At 36.6% G+C, this 17095-nt stretch overlaps 3 protein-coding genes across 4 annotated transcripts; 2 read left to right on the top strand and 1 right to left on the bottom strand.

Annotated features, from left to right (window-relative positions):
• The first annotated feature begins 1008 nt into the window (after window positions 1-1008).
• Window positions 1009-4659, top strand: LOC106406793 (trehalose-phosphate phosphatase A). 2 transcript variants are annotated; one of them, XM_013847525.3, is made up of 11 exons: window positions 1009-1285; window positions 2300-2833; window positions 2941-3012; window positions 3083-3208; window positions 3298-3354; window positions 3432-3533; window positions 3616-3693; window positions 3785-3854; window positions 3933-4003; window positions 4096-4191; window positions 4311-4659. In XM_013847525.3, exons 2-11 carry the CDS (start codon window positions 2396-2398, stop codon window positions 4359-4361), a joined length of 1161 nt encoding a protein of 386 aa, XP_013702979.2. In that variant the 5' UTR covers window positions 1009-1285; window positions 2300-2395; the 3' UTR covers window positions 4362-4659. The 2 variants fall into 2 exon arrangements, with proteins under 2 accessions (XP_013702979.2, XP_013702980.2); XM_013847526.3 differs by lacking the exon at window positions 1009-1285 and adding an exon at window positions 1649-1824.
• Window positions 4660-8684: 4025 nt separating this feature from the next.
• On the top strand, window positions 8685-10752 carry LOC106403523 (monocopper oxidase-like protein SKS2). The gene is made up of 7 exons (XM_048742127.1): window positions 8685-8700; window positions 9187-9422; window positions 9503-9638; window positions 9709-10045; window positions 10155-10505; window positions 10585-10663; window positions 10747-10752. The coding sequence occupies exons 1-7, from the start codon at window positions 8685-8687 to the stop codon at window positions 10750-10752; spliced, it is 1161 nt and encodes a 386-aa protein (XP_048598084.1).
• Window positions 10753-11385: 633 nt separating this feature from the next.
• Window positions 11386-16795, bottom strand: LOC106405345 (probable pectinesterase/pectinesterase inhibitor 59). Its single transcript, XM_013845905.3, has 2 exons — window positions 12509-16795; window positions 11386-12202 (listed from the first exon to the last, which is right to left on the bottom strand). Exons 1-2 carry the CDS (start codon window positions 13446-13448, stop codon window positions 11505-11507), a joined length of 1638 nt encoding a protein of 545 aa, XP_013701359.2. The 5' UTR covers window positions 13449-16795; the 3' UTR covers window positions 11386-11504.
• Between the last annotated feature and the right edge of the window lie 300 nt (window positions 16796-17095).

Consider the following 17095-nt stretch of genomic DNA (forward strand, 5'->3'; position numbering starts at 1 on the left):
TTGAATAACTACAAAATAAAGCATAATTCAATATCTAACCAAAAAAAAAAGTACATCCATTACTTCTATAATATATACTATATTACCCCTCGTATCCGGTTAATGAAATATTAAAATACCTTCTTCTTCTTCTTCTTCAATTACCAACCACCACCGCTCTTCTTCCATCACCACCATACATCGTCTCTGACTTTCTGCTTCATATATCGTTTTTATGCTACGTTTCTGCTTCTAAACTTTATAGACCACGATGGTGTTATGGTCGAGACGCCTTCGATTCTCTTCTTCACATCATCGATTTATGTTTAGATCAGTTGAAATACTATATGATATATTTCGTTTATTGCTATTCTATTTTAATAATATTTCATACTATGTACTATTTGCATATTTTGATATTTGGGTTAGGGTTTATATTTACCCTTTAGGGTTTAGTGATTAGTATTTTGGGTTTAGTTTATGAAAGGGGTTGATGTTAGGATAAACATTATCTGATGCCCTGCTATTTGATAATTTCATTGTTTCTTCCATATCTATTTAGTTTCCATTCCATTTAGTTTTCATTCCATTTAGTTTGTTCCATACCATTTTGTAATCTATGCTGTAAAAGGCCATTATTTCGTCTCCATCTACGACAAATTTTTTTCTTTTGCCACAACGACAACCATCACGGCATAACAACAGTATTTACTGCTACAAAAAAAGTCATAGTCTCTTCTATATCTATGACCGTAACTTCCTCTTCCTCTGTAACTACTACCATGGTCACCACCACCGTAAACACCATCATCGCCGATGCCATAACCACCATCACTGTAACAACTCTTTTTTTTTTTTTTCATTTAAGTGATACATGATCTTTATGTGTTATCACCGTCTACCGTCTTAGAAAAAGGAGAAAACCGGAAGAAAGAGAAGAAAATGATAGGAGAACTAATTATGTCAACATCAATGCCATATTCTTAATTTTGCTCTCAAAATTGGCTAGTACACAAATTAACCCTTTTTTTAACCTTCCGAAAGTTTTATTAATTTATGCGATTTTCTCGGGAACTTATTTAAGACATTCACAGTTCGTCTCTTTTGGCAAATATTGTCTTCGTGTTTTCCTCTTTTCCCATATATTTTCTGTGTCCCTTATTTGATTGCCGAGAAACTGCGAGAAATAAAAGATTCGAGAAGGAGAATAAATCTCTCTTTCAAAATCTTTGTTCTTTTCTTTCATAGTTGCTTTCAGTTTTCGAAGCGGTATCTGCATTTTCCACCACAATTTGTTAGATCAAAGGTTCGTTTTCTTTCTATGTATTTCATTTTTGTTGAAAAAAATTAGACATTTAACAGTTTCATCCTCTGCGTTTTTTTTTAAAATCTGTTATGGGCTTGGATACGTTTTTATTAAGTTGGGTATTTGCCTGAACTGGTTTAAAAACCTGATTTTTTTTTCTTCTGTTAATATTTTTTTGGAATTGGTACTTTGTTCTGATTGTGGGTGGATTTTGGGTTGGAGAGTGACAATGATTTGTCAAGCTTTACGCGCAGCACATTTGAACTAGTGGTGGTGGGTCTTAACATGTTTTTTTTTTTCAATTGTCTATATCCTCCAAGTGTGTTATGAAACTTGGTTACAAATTAATTGTTTCTTCCAAACAATACAAATTCTCATGTTCTAACGCTTTTTCAAATTTTTTTATATGTATCTGTATTTGTTCTCTTTCCATGTCTTTTTACCTTTTTTTCTCTAAAATGTAGGTTTTACAAGAGTAGTGTCTCTCCAAGCGTGTACGTAGTTTTGCAGAAACCAAATGTTTATGCCCCTTTTATTGGGTATCTGATGCTTTACCTTTAGCTTCAAACGTCGGTCAAAATTGTGAAAAGATGCGAGGTTTTCTGTATCAGTTAGGAATTCAAATTTGGACAAATGATCCCACAGTTTGTTCCTTCCTTTGGTAGCACATGACTATAGAAGAAGTTGTACTATTTTACAAATCTCTCTGGTTTTTTTAATCACGCTTTCAAAATTAAATTACAAAGTTAGGTTCATTCATGATTTAATATGTTTCCTTGATTACCATTTCATAACAACTGTCAGGGAAAATACAAAAAAAAAAACAGGATATGTTACATAACTTTTTGTTTGTTTCTCATTCTGATAATAACTTGAGACCCATTTGGGTAACACTTTGGTATCCAATGTTCTCTTGTCAAAATATTTCATCTCTTATCAATTTTCTAGTTCACAACTTAAGTAGCTCTTTTGGGTCTTAACTGGTTCTGTTTGTTCTTCGTATCTGCATTTCAGGGTCCTTGAGTATAAAGAAAGAGAGTGAAAATCCCAAAGCCTTCTTCATACACAATCCGCTGAGGAACTTTGGTATTGTTAACAACTGGTCTTGTTATGGACATAAAGTCTGGTCACTCGTCTCCAGTAATGACTGATTCTCCACAGATAAGCAACTCGAGATTAACGGTTCGTCAGAGTAGACTACCTCCTTACTCATCAGCCACGGCTGTGTCACAGAACAACAATCTCTTGCTAACAGTTCCCAGAAAGAAAACTGGGATTATTGATGATGTTAAGGCTAATGCTTGGCTTGATGCAATGATAGCTTCTTCTCCTACCCCAGCAATAGTTAATAAAGACAACATAAGCAGCAGTGATGCTACTACGGATATGACTTATCGCGAATGGACGGTCAAGTATCCATCAGCACTTACTACTTTTGAGAAAATCATGAGTGTTGCAAAGGGCAAAAGGATAGCTTTGTTTCTTGATTATGACGGAACACTTTCTCCTATTGTTGAGGAACCTGATGCCGCCTACATGTCAAGTGATGTAAGTTTTTCTTTATTATTCCAGTTGAAGTGCTATAACAAATCAAGTTTATACTTCTTCCTTTTTAATGAATTATTTGCTCCATGCCCTTTTTTAAACATGTTTAGATGCGTACGGCAGTGCAGAACGTTGCCAAGTACTTCCCAACCGCTATCATTAGTGGAAGAAGCCGTGATAAGGTAATTAATGATGTCTACTGAACGTTGTCTTGTGTGGTGTAATGCAATAATCAATAATATTATTTTTTAGGTGTATGAGTTTGTTGGACTGAGTGAACTTTACTACGCCGGAAGCCATGGGATGGACATCATGAGTCCTGCAGGAGAGTCGTTAAACCACAAACATCTCAGCCGTACTGTATCAATTAACGAACAGGTTTTCATTTTCTTGCCTTTTTTTTGTTTCTCTGTAATATCGGTTTATACAATCAGATTCTTGATATATGTGACTTTGGAAAATTTCAGGGGAAAGATGTTAATCTGTTCCAGACTGCTAGCGAGTTTCTACCAATGATTGATAAGGTATTCACAAATACATCTTCTAATGTGTAGCTGAGTTATAAACATCATATTTGATTCTTGAGATTTTATCCTCTCAGGTGCTTTGTTCGCTTGTGGAGAGTACAAAGGATATCAAAGGAGTCAAAGTAGAAGACAACAGGTTCTGCATCTCTGTGCATTACCGCAATGTAGAAGAAAAGGTTTTTGTTTCTCTCAATTTTATTAACCGGTCTGGTTCCTTTAAACCAGAACACGTTTCTTAACAGCTCGTTCTGTTTACAGAACTGGACACTGGTTGCACAATGCGTTGATGATGTCATTAGAACATATCCAAAGCTACGGCTAACATATGGCCGGAAGGTACATCTGAAATCTCTTACATTTATTTCAACAAAAAGAAGTTTCAAAGTTTTGACTTTTGTTTCTTGTTTTTTTTTTTGTCTTAAAAAAGGTTTTAGAGATCCGTCCGGTTATTGACTGGGACAAAGGGAAAGCTGTGACCTTTCTACTTGAATCTCTCGGTATGTTAAAATAAATCTTTCAGCCTCTGCTTCTGTTCTGAATCTTAGTTTAGATATTGACACTGAAACTTCTTTCAGGCCTAAACAACTGCGAGGATGTTCTTCCAATCTATGTCGGGGATGATCGAACAGATGAAGATGCATTTAAGGTTTGTTATTATGCTATAAGCTCCCCTCCAAAGCTCAATTCTAAACATTCTGTACAAGAAATAGTTTTGACTTAAAGCGCAAGTAATGTTAGGTCTTACGAGATGGACCAAACCACGGTTATGGTGTATTAGTCTCTGCTATGCCTAAAGTCAGCAATGCCTTTTACTCTCTTCGTGATCCATCTGAGGTACAACTTTTATACCATTAACCATTTTAACTGAATACTTATAATGAGCTTGATTATGTTTGATTGAGCGACCGTTTTGATCATATGAGTTTCATTTTGCTGCAATTTATATTTATCAGGTGATGGAGTTTCTGAAAGCATTGGTGACATGGAAGAGATCATTGGGTTAGTAGAAGAAAATGACTGACGTTAATATATATATATATATATTATATATATATGGAAGTTAGAAGATTGTTATTATACAGAGACAATGGAGAAAGAGCTGTTGCAAAATTAAAGCATTTCTTTCTTTTGGTTTTTGGTTGTTGTTTAAGTTGTTTAAACAGTTGGATTTTAATTTAATTGATCGGAGGAAGATCACATGAAGGCTTAAACATGCCAGAGATCTTCTTCATGATCATTTTCTCATTTTCATCTTTTATTACAGCTGTAAATTTTTCTTTCATTATAAACATTTTTTTCATGTGTTGTTGGTCTTAACCTTGGTTGTTCGGATATCCAACTGGTTCAGATTGAACCGGGGTTCAATGATTTCAGTTTTTCAAAGCATGAAATTCGACTCCATTTGGTTATTTTTAAGAGAGAGTCACATAAAAGGACATATTCTGTCTTTAGTTTTCGCTGAGAGACACTTTGGCAACTTGACACACTTTTCTTTGCCAACTATTTTTTTTTAGTCAGAATTGACCCTGCTTTTGTGTAATGAAAAGTTTGTTTCCTTTAAGAAGATATCCACCGTAAGATAAGTGAGTTGTAACCAAGTTTGTGTTCAGTTAAATTAAAAGGTAGATATATCAGAAAAAAGTAATTGATTTGAGGCGTTGGATCTGTTTATAAGCATAAGATCTAAGGACTGTTGATAGTGTTTGGTAGATTGTGTAGTTAAGAGGGCTGCTCTTCGTCTTAACAAAGAAGATGAAGAAAAAAATATTTATTAATAGGTGTGGATGCTCTTCTCGAGGTCAAAAATAAAACGTTACGTTCTATCGTTGATGTGTTCGTGGAAGTGTAGCTGTGGATGGATAGTATTTGTTTGTTATTGTTGGATTCATGTGGATATGATCTCGTGGTTAGTTTAACATAAAGGCTCGTCCACAAAAGACCCTAAGGTTGTTCTTGCTGTTTTTTTTGTTTAGTTATTGTGAGTGATATTACGTTTTTCACGTAGATTGAATTTATGATTAAGAGGCCAAATGTAAGCCCTGATGGTTATCAAAAAGTAGAGCAAAGTAAACAATCAGAGAGCAATAGATTAGTTATCTCCCGAAAGAACAACGCAGTCTAAATTAGTGGCATTAGAATACATGAGAAGACGTAGCCGAAAGCGCACATTAGTAGTACTACAAAAGGTGCCTCCCAAACAAAAAAACCTAGGGATGAGATGACTTCTCAGTTTGTCATGGTCAACGAAGACTTGATCAGTAGGAGAGTTGTGAAAAGACTTGACAGGTGAGTTGTGGTCAGGTGAGTTGTGGTCAGGTGACTTGTGGCTAGAAGAGTTGTGGTTAGGAGAGTTGTGGTCAGCGGTTAGCGGAGACTTGGTTAGGAGAGTTGTGAACAGGTGAGCGGTGGTCAGTCGAGTCGTGGTCAGGGTAGTCTTGGGCAAGAGATTTGTGGTCAGGAGATCTCCAAAATTAAGGCTAATTATAGTCCCAAACTCTTCAAGGCCTAACCTAAGGGGATCGGCTCCAAACACAGTCCAGAGCGTGTAGTCTAGTTTACAAAGCAACTGTCGGGACAAAAGACATTGTATTAACTTAATAATATGGGCACTGTCGGGTCTGGAGATCAAAAAGCTTCCCGAAGGATAACTCTCTAATCCTTCTAAAATCTGGAGTATCACCATCCATGTCGGTGGTTGATTTTGAACGAGAAGATAAACTAGACTTAAGTAGTTGATTTTGAAATCAGAATCTAACCTTCCATGTCGGTAGTTGTTTGTGAAACGAATCGGAAGAGAAGAACAGGCGGCGGAAGAGAACACAGAAAGTTGTCTGGAACAAAATTAGAGAAACAGAAACAAGGATTCAGCGAGAGCGAACAAGATGCCGGGGTGGTGGAACGAGAGAGATACAGAAATCGAACGGTGGAAAGGGGTAAGATGTCGAAAGAGACGAAATAAAAAGATGTAGAATGGAATCAAACACAACGACTGAGATCTAGGTGGATGAGATGTTGCACGGGAGAAAGGGGTTAGGGTTTCGTCGCATTGCATACTTTTCTCAAGTTGGGGATTTGGTTTGAAAGAGGAACCGGCACGATGGACACATTATCGCTTTTATTTTTGATTTATTTTTTTTTTTTAACATTAATCGTATTTGTTAGGGATGAATGTCTAGTTAGATAGTCTAACGAGAAGAGAGGTCCTTTAGTTAGAGGTTATCTTGGTAAATTTGTTAAGGGAAATTGTCTTGTAGATTTAATGTGTCTCTTAGGGTAATTGATAACTTAGAATATGTCTCTTAGGGTAATTTTCCTATTTTTAAAGTTCAGTTTAGATTCGGTTCAAATTTTCTCAGGTTTGGTTTGGATATAGTAACACATCATAAACCCAACTAAACATGCTTTAATTTTGGGTTCGGTTTTACACAGGATTTCGGTTACCCAAATATTTGTTTTTGATTCGAAAGCACACAATTTAATTCATAAAATTGACAAGTTTAATTAATTTACACAAACAAAAGCTTGGTAACATATGTTAACAAAATTATAATTAAGGGTTTATTTCACAGGATTTTTAGTTGAGAGTTTTTTTACGATTCATCTTTAGTTAAGGGGTTTAATTACTAAAGATCCTTAAATGCTGTTTAGACTATAAGTTTAGTAATAAACAGTTCGGTTGGTCATTTTGTCCTTCCCCTGACACCCCTAACCTGAGTTCGATTTCCTTTCCTGCACCTTGTGTTGTCCTTTTTTACTTTAAATTAGTTATAGTTTTGGCTTTTTTGTTAGACTCTAGGCTTAAGTGTAAATTATAACCCAGTCCGCCACTGAAAGTACAAAAACGAGTCATGGGTCCATGAGCCATTAATCATTTTTTTTTTAACGCTGGATAATTATGCTATTACAACTATGAGAAATATTACAGACGATTCACAACAACCGCTTATGGGAGAGGCTGTGGTGGATCTTCCCGAGGGATATGAAAGCATAACAGCTAGAGAGTTGTGGTTAGACGGTGGGGGTGGAATCTTACCAGAATTTCTCCCTACATAAATGATGGGAGATGGCTTGAGCTTCTAGCAGTGGTTGTGGACACTGTAACTGGAGTGAAAGACCGTTTAGCGTGGGGAGAAACTCCAAATGGGCAATTCACAGTTAAAACAGCATACGAGTTGATAAGAAGAGATGATACTTCAAGACAGCAGATGGAGAGTTTATTTAAGAGTGTGTGGCGGGTGGTAGCCCCAGAGAGAGTTAGAGTGTTCCTCTGGCTCGTTGGGAATCAGGCTATCATGACAAATGCGGAGAGATATAGACGACATCTCAGTGGAACTGATGTGTGCCAAATATGTAAAGGAGGGGTTGAGACGATTTTACATGTTCTTAGAGACTGTCCTGCAATGGAGGGAATCTGGAATAGATTTGTCACAGGTACTAAGCGGCATGCATTCTTCTCGATGCCTTTGCTTGAGTGGTTATATCGGAACTTATGTGATAACGATGCTCCAAGTGGGATACCTTGGGCCACGACGTTTGCCTTGGCTGTATGGTGGGGATGGAAGTGGAGGTGTGGGAATGTGTTTGGGGATAATCGTCTTTGGAGGGATAGAGTCCAGTTCTTACGTAACTTGGCCAGCGAAGTGACATGTGTGAAGAAGGCGGAGGAGAAAAACATGGTTATGAAACAAAGGGTGGATATAATGATTGGATGGACGCCTCCTCGGGTGGGGTGGATGAAACTGAACACTGATGGAGCATCACATGGTAACCCGGGGCTGGCGTCGGTTGGAGGGGTGCTGCGTGATGGTAATGGTGAGTGGTATGGTGGATTTGCTCTTAATATAGGGAGGTGTTCTGCGCCTCTGGCGGATCTTTGGGGGGTCTACTATGGCCTTGTGATTGCTTGGGAGAAAAACATAAGTAGGTTAGAGGTGGAGGTTGATTCTAAAATGGTGGTGGGCTTTCTTTCGGCAGGGATCGAGGATACTCATCCGCTGTCTTTCCTGGTATGCCTATGCCATGGCTTCTTGACGAGGGATTGGTTGGTCCGCATTGTTCATGTGTATAGGGAAGCTAACCGCTTAGCTGATGGGTTAGCTAACCTTGCTATTTCTCTTCCTTTTGGTTTTCATCGTTTTGATGTTGTTCCAATTGAGCTTGTTAGTTTCATACGAGAGGATGTTGATGGCTCATTACAGCCACGACAAGTTCGAATGTAGTTTGAAGTTGTTCTTTTAATAAAATTGGGAGGCTCTCTCCCATCTTTTTACCAAAAAAAAAGACGTATCTATCAAAAAATAATAAAATAAATCACATCGTTAGAGAACATGGAAGCTTACTCAAGTAATTACAATTTACACGTCGTTACACACACAATATGGTAGGTAAATCAATAGGAAACAAAAAGAGGAAAACAGAAATCAGTGAGAATCATTGTGTTTTGAGAAAGTATCCAATTCACAGCCACACTTATAAAGACACATGTCCACTGAACTTTTGCAGAAATCAGCATGCCCAAATAAATTACTAACAAATTAGAAGAACCGGTTAAGTGGGTAAACCAGTAAATTAAACGCGTTTAGGGATTAGCAATAGAAATCTCCATTGTTAGCCTTTGGTTTTGTCTCTGTCCCTAATAAATAAATAAAATGAGAGAATAAAATCTTCATTATTCTCTTTTTTGTCAGAGGAGTTTCAAAAACTACACGCACTGTACACACCCTTCATCTCCTCCGTTTAACGTTGTTTTCGAAGATCAACGAACCAGAACATAAAAATGGCGGCGGCTAGTTTCTTATCGCGGTTTTCTATGAACTAACTCGTGGTAAGACGGTGTTCTTGGAACTAACTGTCCCATTCCTCCTCAATGGAACTTCACTTATAGCTTTCAAGTCAAAGATCAGATCAGAAGCTTCTTCTACTTCCCTTCGCTTCACTTCCAGAGAGCTTCTGGTGGGTTTGGTCCAATCGTAATCAACAACCGGGATCTTATTCATATCCTTTTCAGTAAGTCTGATGGTGATATCAGCTTTATGATTGGTGATTGGTATACTCACAACCATACAGTAAGTGAGAAGGTTTTATTATTTTACTTTTTGATTGTATGATCTTCCAATGTTGGTGAAAACTTTGTTTGCTTCTTTAGGCATTGAGGAGTGTACTTGACTCTAGTGAAGAACTTGGGATGCCTGATGGAGTTCTCATCAATGGCAAGGGTCCTTACAAGTACAACACCAATGTACCTGATGGAATTCAATACAAAACCATTAACGTTGATCCAGGTTCATCATCTTTGAGAGTTCCATTGTATATTTGCTTTGAGATCGAAAGTTTAAAGCTTTCTCTTTACAGGGAAAACATACAGGATCCGTGTCCACAATGTTGGTGTCTCGACAAGCTTGAACTTCAGGATTCAGAACCACAAGTTGCTCTTAGTTGAAACAGAATGTCGCTACACCTCCCAAACAAACTTCACCGATTTTGATATTCATGTGGTACAGTCTTACTCATTCTTGGTCACCATGGACCAAAACGCATCAAGTGACTACTGCATTGTGGCGAGTGCAAGATTTGTGAATGAAACAGAATGGCAAAGAGTCACAGGCGTTGGCATTCTTCATTATTCCAACTCCAAAGGGCATGCCTCTGGTCTTCTACCACTTCCATCAACTGATGTTTCTCACCCTTGGTTTGTCGTGAACCAACAAAGGGGCATTAAGTAAGTAGGTCTTTAAAACTCGTATCTTTAACTGTGGGCTTGACTCTTTTTCATATTGAATGCAAAACACATATGCGAGGGGAGCTCGTCCAAATCCACATGGATCACATCACTATGGACAGATAAACATCACAGGCACATACATCTTGAGGAGTATGCCTCCAACCAAAATCAATGGGTCACTTCGTTCTACGCTTAATGGGGTTTCATTTCTGAATCCAAGCACGCCCATGACGCTTGCGGATAAGCATAGACTGAAAGGAGTTTATAAGCTGGATTTCCCATCCAGGCCTGTTGACAGTAAACCTCCACGTCTGGAGAGTTCTATCATCAATGCAACATACAAGGGATTTATTCAAGTTATCTTCCAGAACAATGACACCAAAGTCCAGACCTTCCATATCGATGGATATTCCTTCTACGTCGTTACGTAAGAAAACCATACCATTATTACTTTGGTTACTAACATTGTTTATCAGTTGTAATTGCTCAAAAATCTGGTGTTCCAGGATGGACTTTGGTAACTGGACGGAAGACAAAAAAGGTTCTTATAACAACTGGGATGCAATATCACGAAGCACGATAGAGGTTGATTCACATTTGCAATTTGTCTCTCTTTTATACACATCGTTTAGTTGTTTAGTTGTTTCTTTTTTGATGTTTTCATTCAGGTTTAACCAGGGTCATGGACTGCTGTACTTATTTCCCGGGATAACGTCGGAATTTGAAATATCCGAGCCGAGAACCTTGACAGATGGTATCTTGGCCAAGAAACATACATGAAAATCATAAACTCTGAGGAAAACGGTAAAACAGATATTGGTCAGCCTCAAAATGCTCTTTATTGTGGTGCTCTCAGGAGCATGCAGAAGTAAGCATTAGCAACTTCACTGCTCTGTGCCTTCCTCTCATATCATCTTTAGATCATGACACTTTTTTGTTTCCTTATTTATCCATGCATGGAACAACTCCGCAACTCTGCAACTCTGCAATATCAATACTAAACGGATAGTTGAATCTAATTTTGACTTTCATGATGCTTTTGCTCGCCTCGGTCACAACATTTTGCTGAGTCTCGTCCATCATTCAAGAATCATCTCTGGTTCTTGTCTCCCATTGGTTAGTTTGTATAAGTACAAACTGTTGGGCTCTTGTTTTCTTCTTTGATTTCATTGATTGTTTGTTTATATACTCAGATTCTTTACTTATGGTTTTAATTAACTTCAATTCATGGTATTTGGTTTGTTGTCTAAATTATTGTAACTAAAACTTCTTAGAGTCGTATCAACTTCTCTTTTATGGGTCTTCCCTTTTTGTTCATCCGTAGTTAAAACTTCATTCATAATGAATTATATTCAGTCGTAAACTCTTTTATATCATTGTAATTTAAAGCATGAAGAAGGTAACAAAGAACCAGAGATGCATAGCCTTAAAGGCCGGGAGTGAAGGGTATGCCTGTGCGTGGGAGCCACGCAGGACCAGCGATAAATCTTCCAACGGTGAAAGCAGAAGCATCGGAAGCTCTTTTCAACACATGAAACCCATTCCAACGAACACGCCACCGCGTGGAGGAAGCTGGTCCGCTATTCTTATACTCCGCATAGAACAGCGTGTCTAAGCCGAAAATGGAACCTTCGATCCACGGTGACCATCCGAATGGACTCACAACACTATCCAAATACGTCTGGAGTACCACAGTGCGCGAGTACTTCATCCAAGGCCGGCCCATGTATGTCTTAACAGTACGGAGGACCGGTTTGAGATCAGGGGCCGGTAGGATTCTTGAGTTATGGATAGAGATCCCTGTGTTCTGAAATGGATCAGCACGACCTTGCGCGGTTATGACATTGGATTGACCATGTAGTGGCCGGCGAGGGAGGATGATACAGTTTTGAAAAACTACAGCTGCATTTCCAAATATGAAATCAATGGTTCCGTAGATGTAGCACTCGCGGTAAAATTGACGTTGCGAGTGGACCATCAATGTGTCTTGGTATCCTTCGATTGAGCATTTGTAGAAGATTGAGAGGTCTGAGGATGACCGAAGTGCCACGGCCTGGCCCTTGGCAGGTCCTGCCGTGTTCCGAAATGTTAGGCCTTTGGCTATGAAGTGAAGTCCTTCAATACCTGGATCACACGCAATTTAGCCAATTGTTACAATTGAAATAAATTTTCAAATGGTAACGCTTACTTATTTTGCGGGAAATAAAAGCATAGGTTACGTTTTCTTTGTGTTTTTTAAAACTAGTGCTAATAATTGATGACGATCCCAATGTATGATTTAACTTGGACGTCTCCGTCATAAATCTTATTAATTGGAAAACTCAATTCTCACGGATAATTTAGAATATTTTTATTATTAGTAGATATAGAAACTTGTTAGATCCATGCATTAACTAACTAAATAAAATAGTAGATGAATTAATTATTTACCCGCAGTGGCGGAGTTGTAAGTGGTGTAACCACCTTTGACACTTCGACCACCGGTGATAATGGTGGATCTCATTCCATCTCCGACCAACATTATGTTATCGTTATTGAGACGTACGTTTATGTTTTCTTGATATATCCCTCTCTTCACGTATATCACAAACCTCTTTGACATCAACTTTCTCCGTCCAGCCACGTCTATAGCCGCTTGCACCGTCGTGACTTGACCCGACCCGTCCTTGGCAACCACGATGTTAGCTCGTACAGCACGCGCTGATTGCAACTGTAGAAGTCTCCTCTCTTTACCGGATACCCACGTCGGAAAGTCCTTTCCATCAGCAGTGGTGGTACTATTGTTACCGGTGGGCAAGAGGGCTCCGTTGACAGCTAAGCAGTTGCTTATTAAGTTGGAGATTTTGGTGTTTGAAACTATCGGTGTAATGAAATCTGAGACGTTGAGATCGGAAGAGCCGCGTCGGCAAGTCTCGATGTTTGTAAGTGCGGTGCTCAGCCACGTCTGAGCGTCAAAGTCGGTGCACTTTTTTCCAGCACCGGCTTTTGGAGCCACGCCAGCTAGCGTCCGAGTTAGCTGCACGATCGTGTCTTCATATAAGTTAATGCAGTCAGCAAAAACGGCTTGCTTCCGGTAGTCAGTGCAGTTCCCACTTGACCGAGCAAGCTCGTCCCGGGCGGATATAGCCCGATCCATGGTTGCTTCCACCAGCATTAGTCGGAACTCGGATAGCTGTGTCGGCAGTCGGAAACCATTGTGGTTTTTGAAGTAGCATTTGCATGGATCAGGATAAGGAGTTTGGTTGCACCACTTGTCAATGCCGGTGGTGGAATTATCGTCGGCTGAAATGGTGAAAGGATGAAGGCAGAGAAACAATAGTGATATTAAATATAGAGATAGAAAATAGATTCTGTGCATCATCACATGCATGTTGCTTCCTTGGCTAACTGATGTTGTTTAGGTGTGAGGAAGAGAATGTAATTCAAAGTAGAATGTTAAAGACTAAATAGAGTGGGAGCATGACACCAATCTGTATTTATATATTGTGGTGGTATTAACATCAAACCAAAACAAGAAACACAACATTAAAAGAAACACAACATTTATATTGGTTCTAGCTAGATCCACCTTCGCGTACATTGTTTAGCTCGATTGGCTGTTTTGTTATTGCGTGAACGATTCTATCATCACTATTAGCTATTAACATATTATTTTTGGGGGATTTTCAGAAGCTACTAAAATATTTGGACGCTTCACCTTTTTAAAAGAATTTTTGGCTAGTTAATAATCCTTGACGATAGTAGTTTTAAAAAAAAAAAAAGACGATAGTAGTTTTCGATCGATATATCGTGTATATTATAATGTTTGGATCACAAGATATTTTATTGTAAATATGTGAATAAATTGAAAACATTAATTTATAGAAACAATATATTTTTTTTCTGCCTTGTCCTCATGAAACAACAATAATTAAAAAAATTAGTTCTTAAACTATTATACTTCCCAACTTCTAAGGCCAGCAGGTCCGGCAATAAACGATCTGCATCGACTATTGCTAGAAAAACGCCGTACCGTACGAGATCTTGGATTCTTTATATACATCTAAAATAATCCAACAACAATTAAATATCGTCACTTGAAGGTGTTAAATATGATTAATTAACATCCTATATAGAATCCAAGAAGTAAAAGTCTTAAGCAAACGCTTAGATGTTCATACCATTTTTCTTCTCTCCGGATATGAATCAATCGCTTAATCAGTTCACATGCTATTTATATCTTCAACCACCATGATTAACTACTAGACTCGAATCTTAAATAAATGCAGAACCTGTCAACATTTTTTTTTGTTTTAAATATCACCAAGACTATAGTTTAGTGGTTTCTAATTAATGAACAACCATTTTCTTTGTTTAGAATATCATCAAGATTGTATTTTAATGGCTTCTATAAATTTCCCCATCCATATTATTAACAGGATTTGATGTGTTCAGAAGCAGATCTAGAACTTCTTAACATGAAGCATTTTTATGATCTTTGAATGTCAGAGGTATTGTGCTAATTATTTTAATAAATTCAAAGTTGTGGATTAAAAGATTAAAGCTAATTCTATTTAAGAATCAAAATATTGAATTACTTTTTTTTTGAATTATATTGAATTACTTATATTGAATTACTTATACAAAGAGAATATTGAATTACTTATACAAAGAGAATTTAAATTTAGTATGTGACATTTCACACGTGACCCGTTGGTTGTAACACGACCGTGGATGTGGTTCGCTCTAGTTGAAGGTAAATATAGCAAGTAAAACCCATGAAGAAAATGACACCAACAAGCTTTAGATATTAGATATAATAACTATTTTTTCTATTAAAGCATACAAGAAAATAATAAATCTGTTCTTTTTGGTAGTACCTAGGTGGCAATTAAAAATAATTTTTAGATGCCCTTCCAACAGAAAAAAGTAATTTGTCGTGGATCTAAATATAGTCCAAAATGTATAATTATATCACAGCCCAGTCCATATATAGAACAATTAGTTACGTGATGATTACACACGGTTTTTTTTTCTGTTTCACGCAAAATAGTCTATAACTTACATTAATATTCATATATAGTTTCGGGTGTCGGCGACCTTAGTATAAATTTATGCGCTGCAAGTTCTTGTTAGTTGTCACACAAGACCCAACTGATTAAATAGGTTGTTATCTTCAAAATATATAAATGATCAGTTCACTATATAATGTTTAATAACCCTATGCAGTTCGAATAATTATGTAATTTAATATATAGTGAACATTCAACTTGTCGAGAAAGATGTCATGCATGTTCGTCTTCTCTAGCTGATAAAAGTATCAAAATTGAACCATGTGATCCCTCGAGTGTCCATGCACACATTCTCACGCAATCACCACATTTCTCGTACAAGAGATGCTCTTCTTTTTTTTAATACAAAAAATAATTTTTCTTTTTCTTTTGTTTTATTTAATGACAGAATATCGTTTTTAACTTTTTTTGTCCACATATCATTTTTAACTTCTATTATAGAAAGCAACTGTTTCAACACGAAAACTATATTTTTCGGTATATATCAAAGGGGTAGTATATGCTATGATATTTTATTTGTTATAAAGGAATATATGTGAAGTATATAGAAAAATTAGGTTCAAGTACTACACTAGAAAAAAAATATGAGCCTGGGTCAATTATTCCAAGGCAATTGGTCTCCATCATGCATATTTAAATTTAGTTTTTTTTAGCTAAGGTATATTTAACTTATTTAGTGAATATTTATCTACAAACTTTTTTATATATTTATTTGGAGATTTCCTAAATCCATGTAACGGAAATATTTGACATCTATATTATCGGGAATGAGAAATTTTCAATATAATTTATATTATTCATAATAGATTTTTTTTTTAAATTGAAATATATTTAGCAATTTTTTAACGTTAAATTATTATGTTATTACAAACTATTATAAATATTATTTAATGTTATGAATTATAGAAGGATTAATAAACTATTAGTTAAGGTTTTTTTTTTTCAAATATGACCAAAAATTTCAAGTCAAACACAAAAATAACTCATTTTCTTTTTGAATTTTTTTCCCTATTCATCCTAAAAGTTCGTGAAATTCACGAAAATGAAATTACATTTTTTTCGTTTCTTTTCTTGAAAATAATTCTTTTACCTTATCATCCTCATCTTCACCAAGTATTTACAATATTGACATTGTCGTCAATATACTAACCACCCTGAACAACCAATTTGAAGTTCTTAATGCACCAAAGTTTCGATTTTTACTCTTCATATCTCATTAATTATGCACACAAATCACATATCTTTCACTATCTCTTTAAATTCATTCAAAAAACTAAGATTTTGATTCTAAGCTTTGTAAGGTTTATAGAGACATTGAAGCTCATGATTCGTGGTCATTAACGACTTAGTAGCTTTTGTAGTAAAGTTCTGGGTGCTTGGAGAAGCAAACCAAGTAATCTCACCGGCTCAAAGTATGAAATCATTTTTTTCCCATATCTGTTCGCGAAGACTTTCAGAAGACTTCACCAGATGTGCTCTACATCAAGAAAACTTTCCTAGAAGTTTTCTAACTTTGCTTTATTAAGAAAAAAAACCTGAAAATCCCAGAGAAGACTTCTCGGATAAATATGTTAGTTTTGCAATTGACCGAAGTTTGTCAGAAATTTAACTTTTTATAGAAGACTTCTCGGAAAAAACTTCTATAGAAGTATTATGAAAGTTTTTCTGAAGTCTTCTTACTGTCGAAAGAAGTCTGTGTGGGTTATTTTTGCAATTGAAAAATAATAGTGAAACATTTAATATTAATGAGAAGACTTCTTCAAATTTTATTCTGGGTTTGGTCAAGCCTTTGGTTACAAGACTTCTATAGAAGTCTTCTATGAAAAAGTTAAATATAGTCAATTGCAAATGTATTTCAGGTAGACTTCTTGTGACATTGAGAAGATTTTCAGAAGACTTCTACACAAGACTTCAAAAACATTCAAATGGCTTCAAAACAAAGAAATCTCCAAAAATAAAACTTGTA

Source organism: Brassica napus, chromosome A10 (genome assembly GCF_020379485.1).
Source record: "Brassica napus cultivar Da-Ae chromosome A10, Da-Ae, whole genome shotgun sequence".
NCBI classification, from domain to species: Eukaryota; Viridiplantae; Streptophyta; class Magnoliopsida; order Brassicales; family Brassicaceae; genus Brassica; species Brassica napus.

Coding starts and splice junctions, on each gene's coding strand:
- LOC106406793 (XM_013847525.3), top strand. CDS start 2,396: ATGGACATAAAGTCTGGTCACTCGTCTCCAGTAATGACTGATTCTCCA. Junction 2,834..2,940: donor CCGCCTACATGTCAAGTGAT/GTAAGTTTTTCT, acceptor AAACATGTTTAG/ATGCGTACGGCAGTGCAGAA. Junction 3,209..3,297: donor CTGTATCAATTAACGAACAG/GTTTTCATTTTC, acceptor GGAAAATTTCAG/GGGAAAGATGTTAATCTGTT.
- LOC106403523 (XM_048742127.1), top strand. Junction 9,639..9,708: donor AACCATTAACGTTGATCCAG/GTTCATCATCTT, acceptor TTCTCTTTACAG/GGAAAACATACAGGATCCGT. Junction 10,506..10,584: donor TATTCCTTCTACGTCGTTAC/GTAAGAAAACCA, acceptor CTGGTGTTCCAG/GATGGACTTTGGTAACTGGA.
- LOC106405345 (XM_013845905.3), bottom strand. CDS start 13,448: ATGCATGTGATGATGCACAGAATCTATTTTCTATCTCTATATTTAATA. Junction 12,203..12,508: donor TTACAACTCCGCCACTGCGG/GTAAATAATTAA, acceptor CGTGTGATCCAG/GTATTGAAGGACTTCACTTC.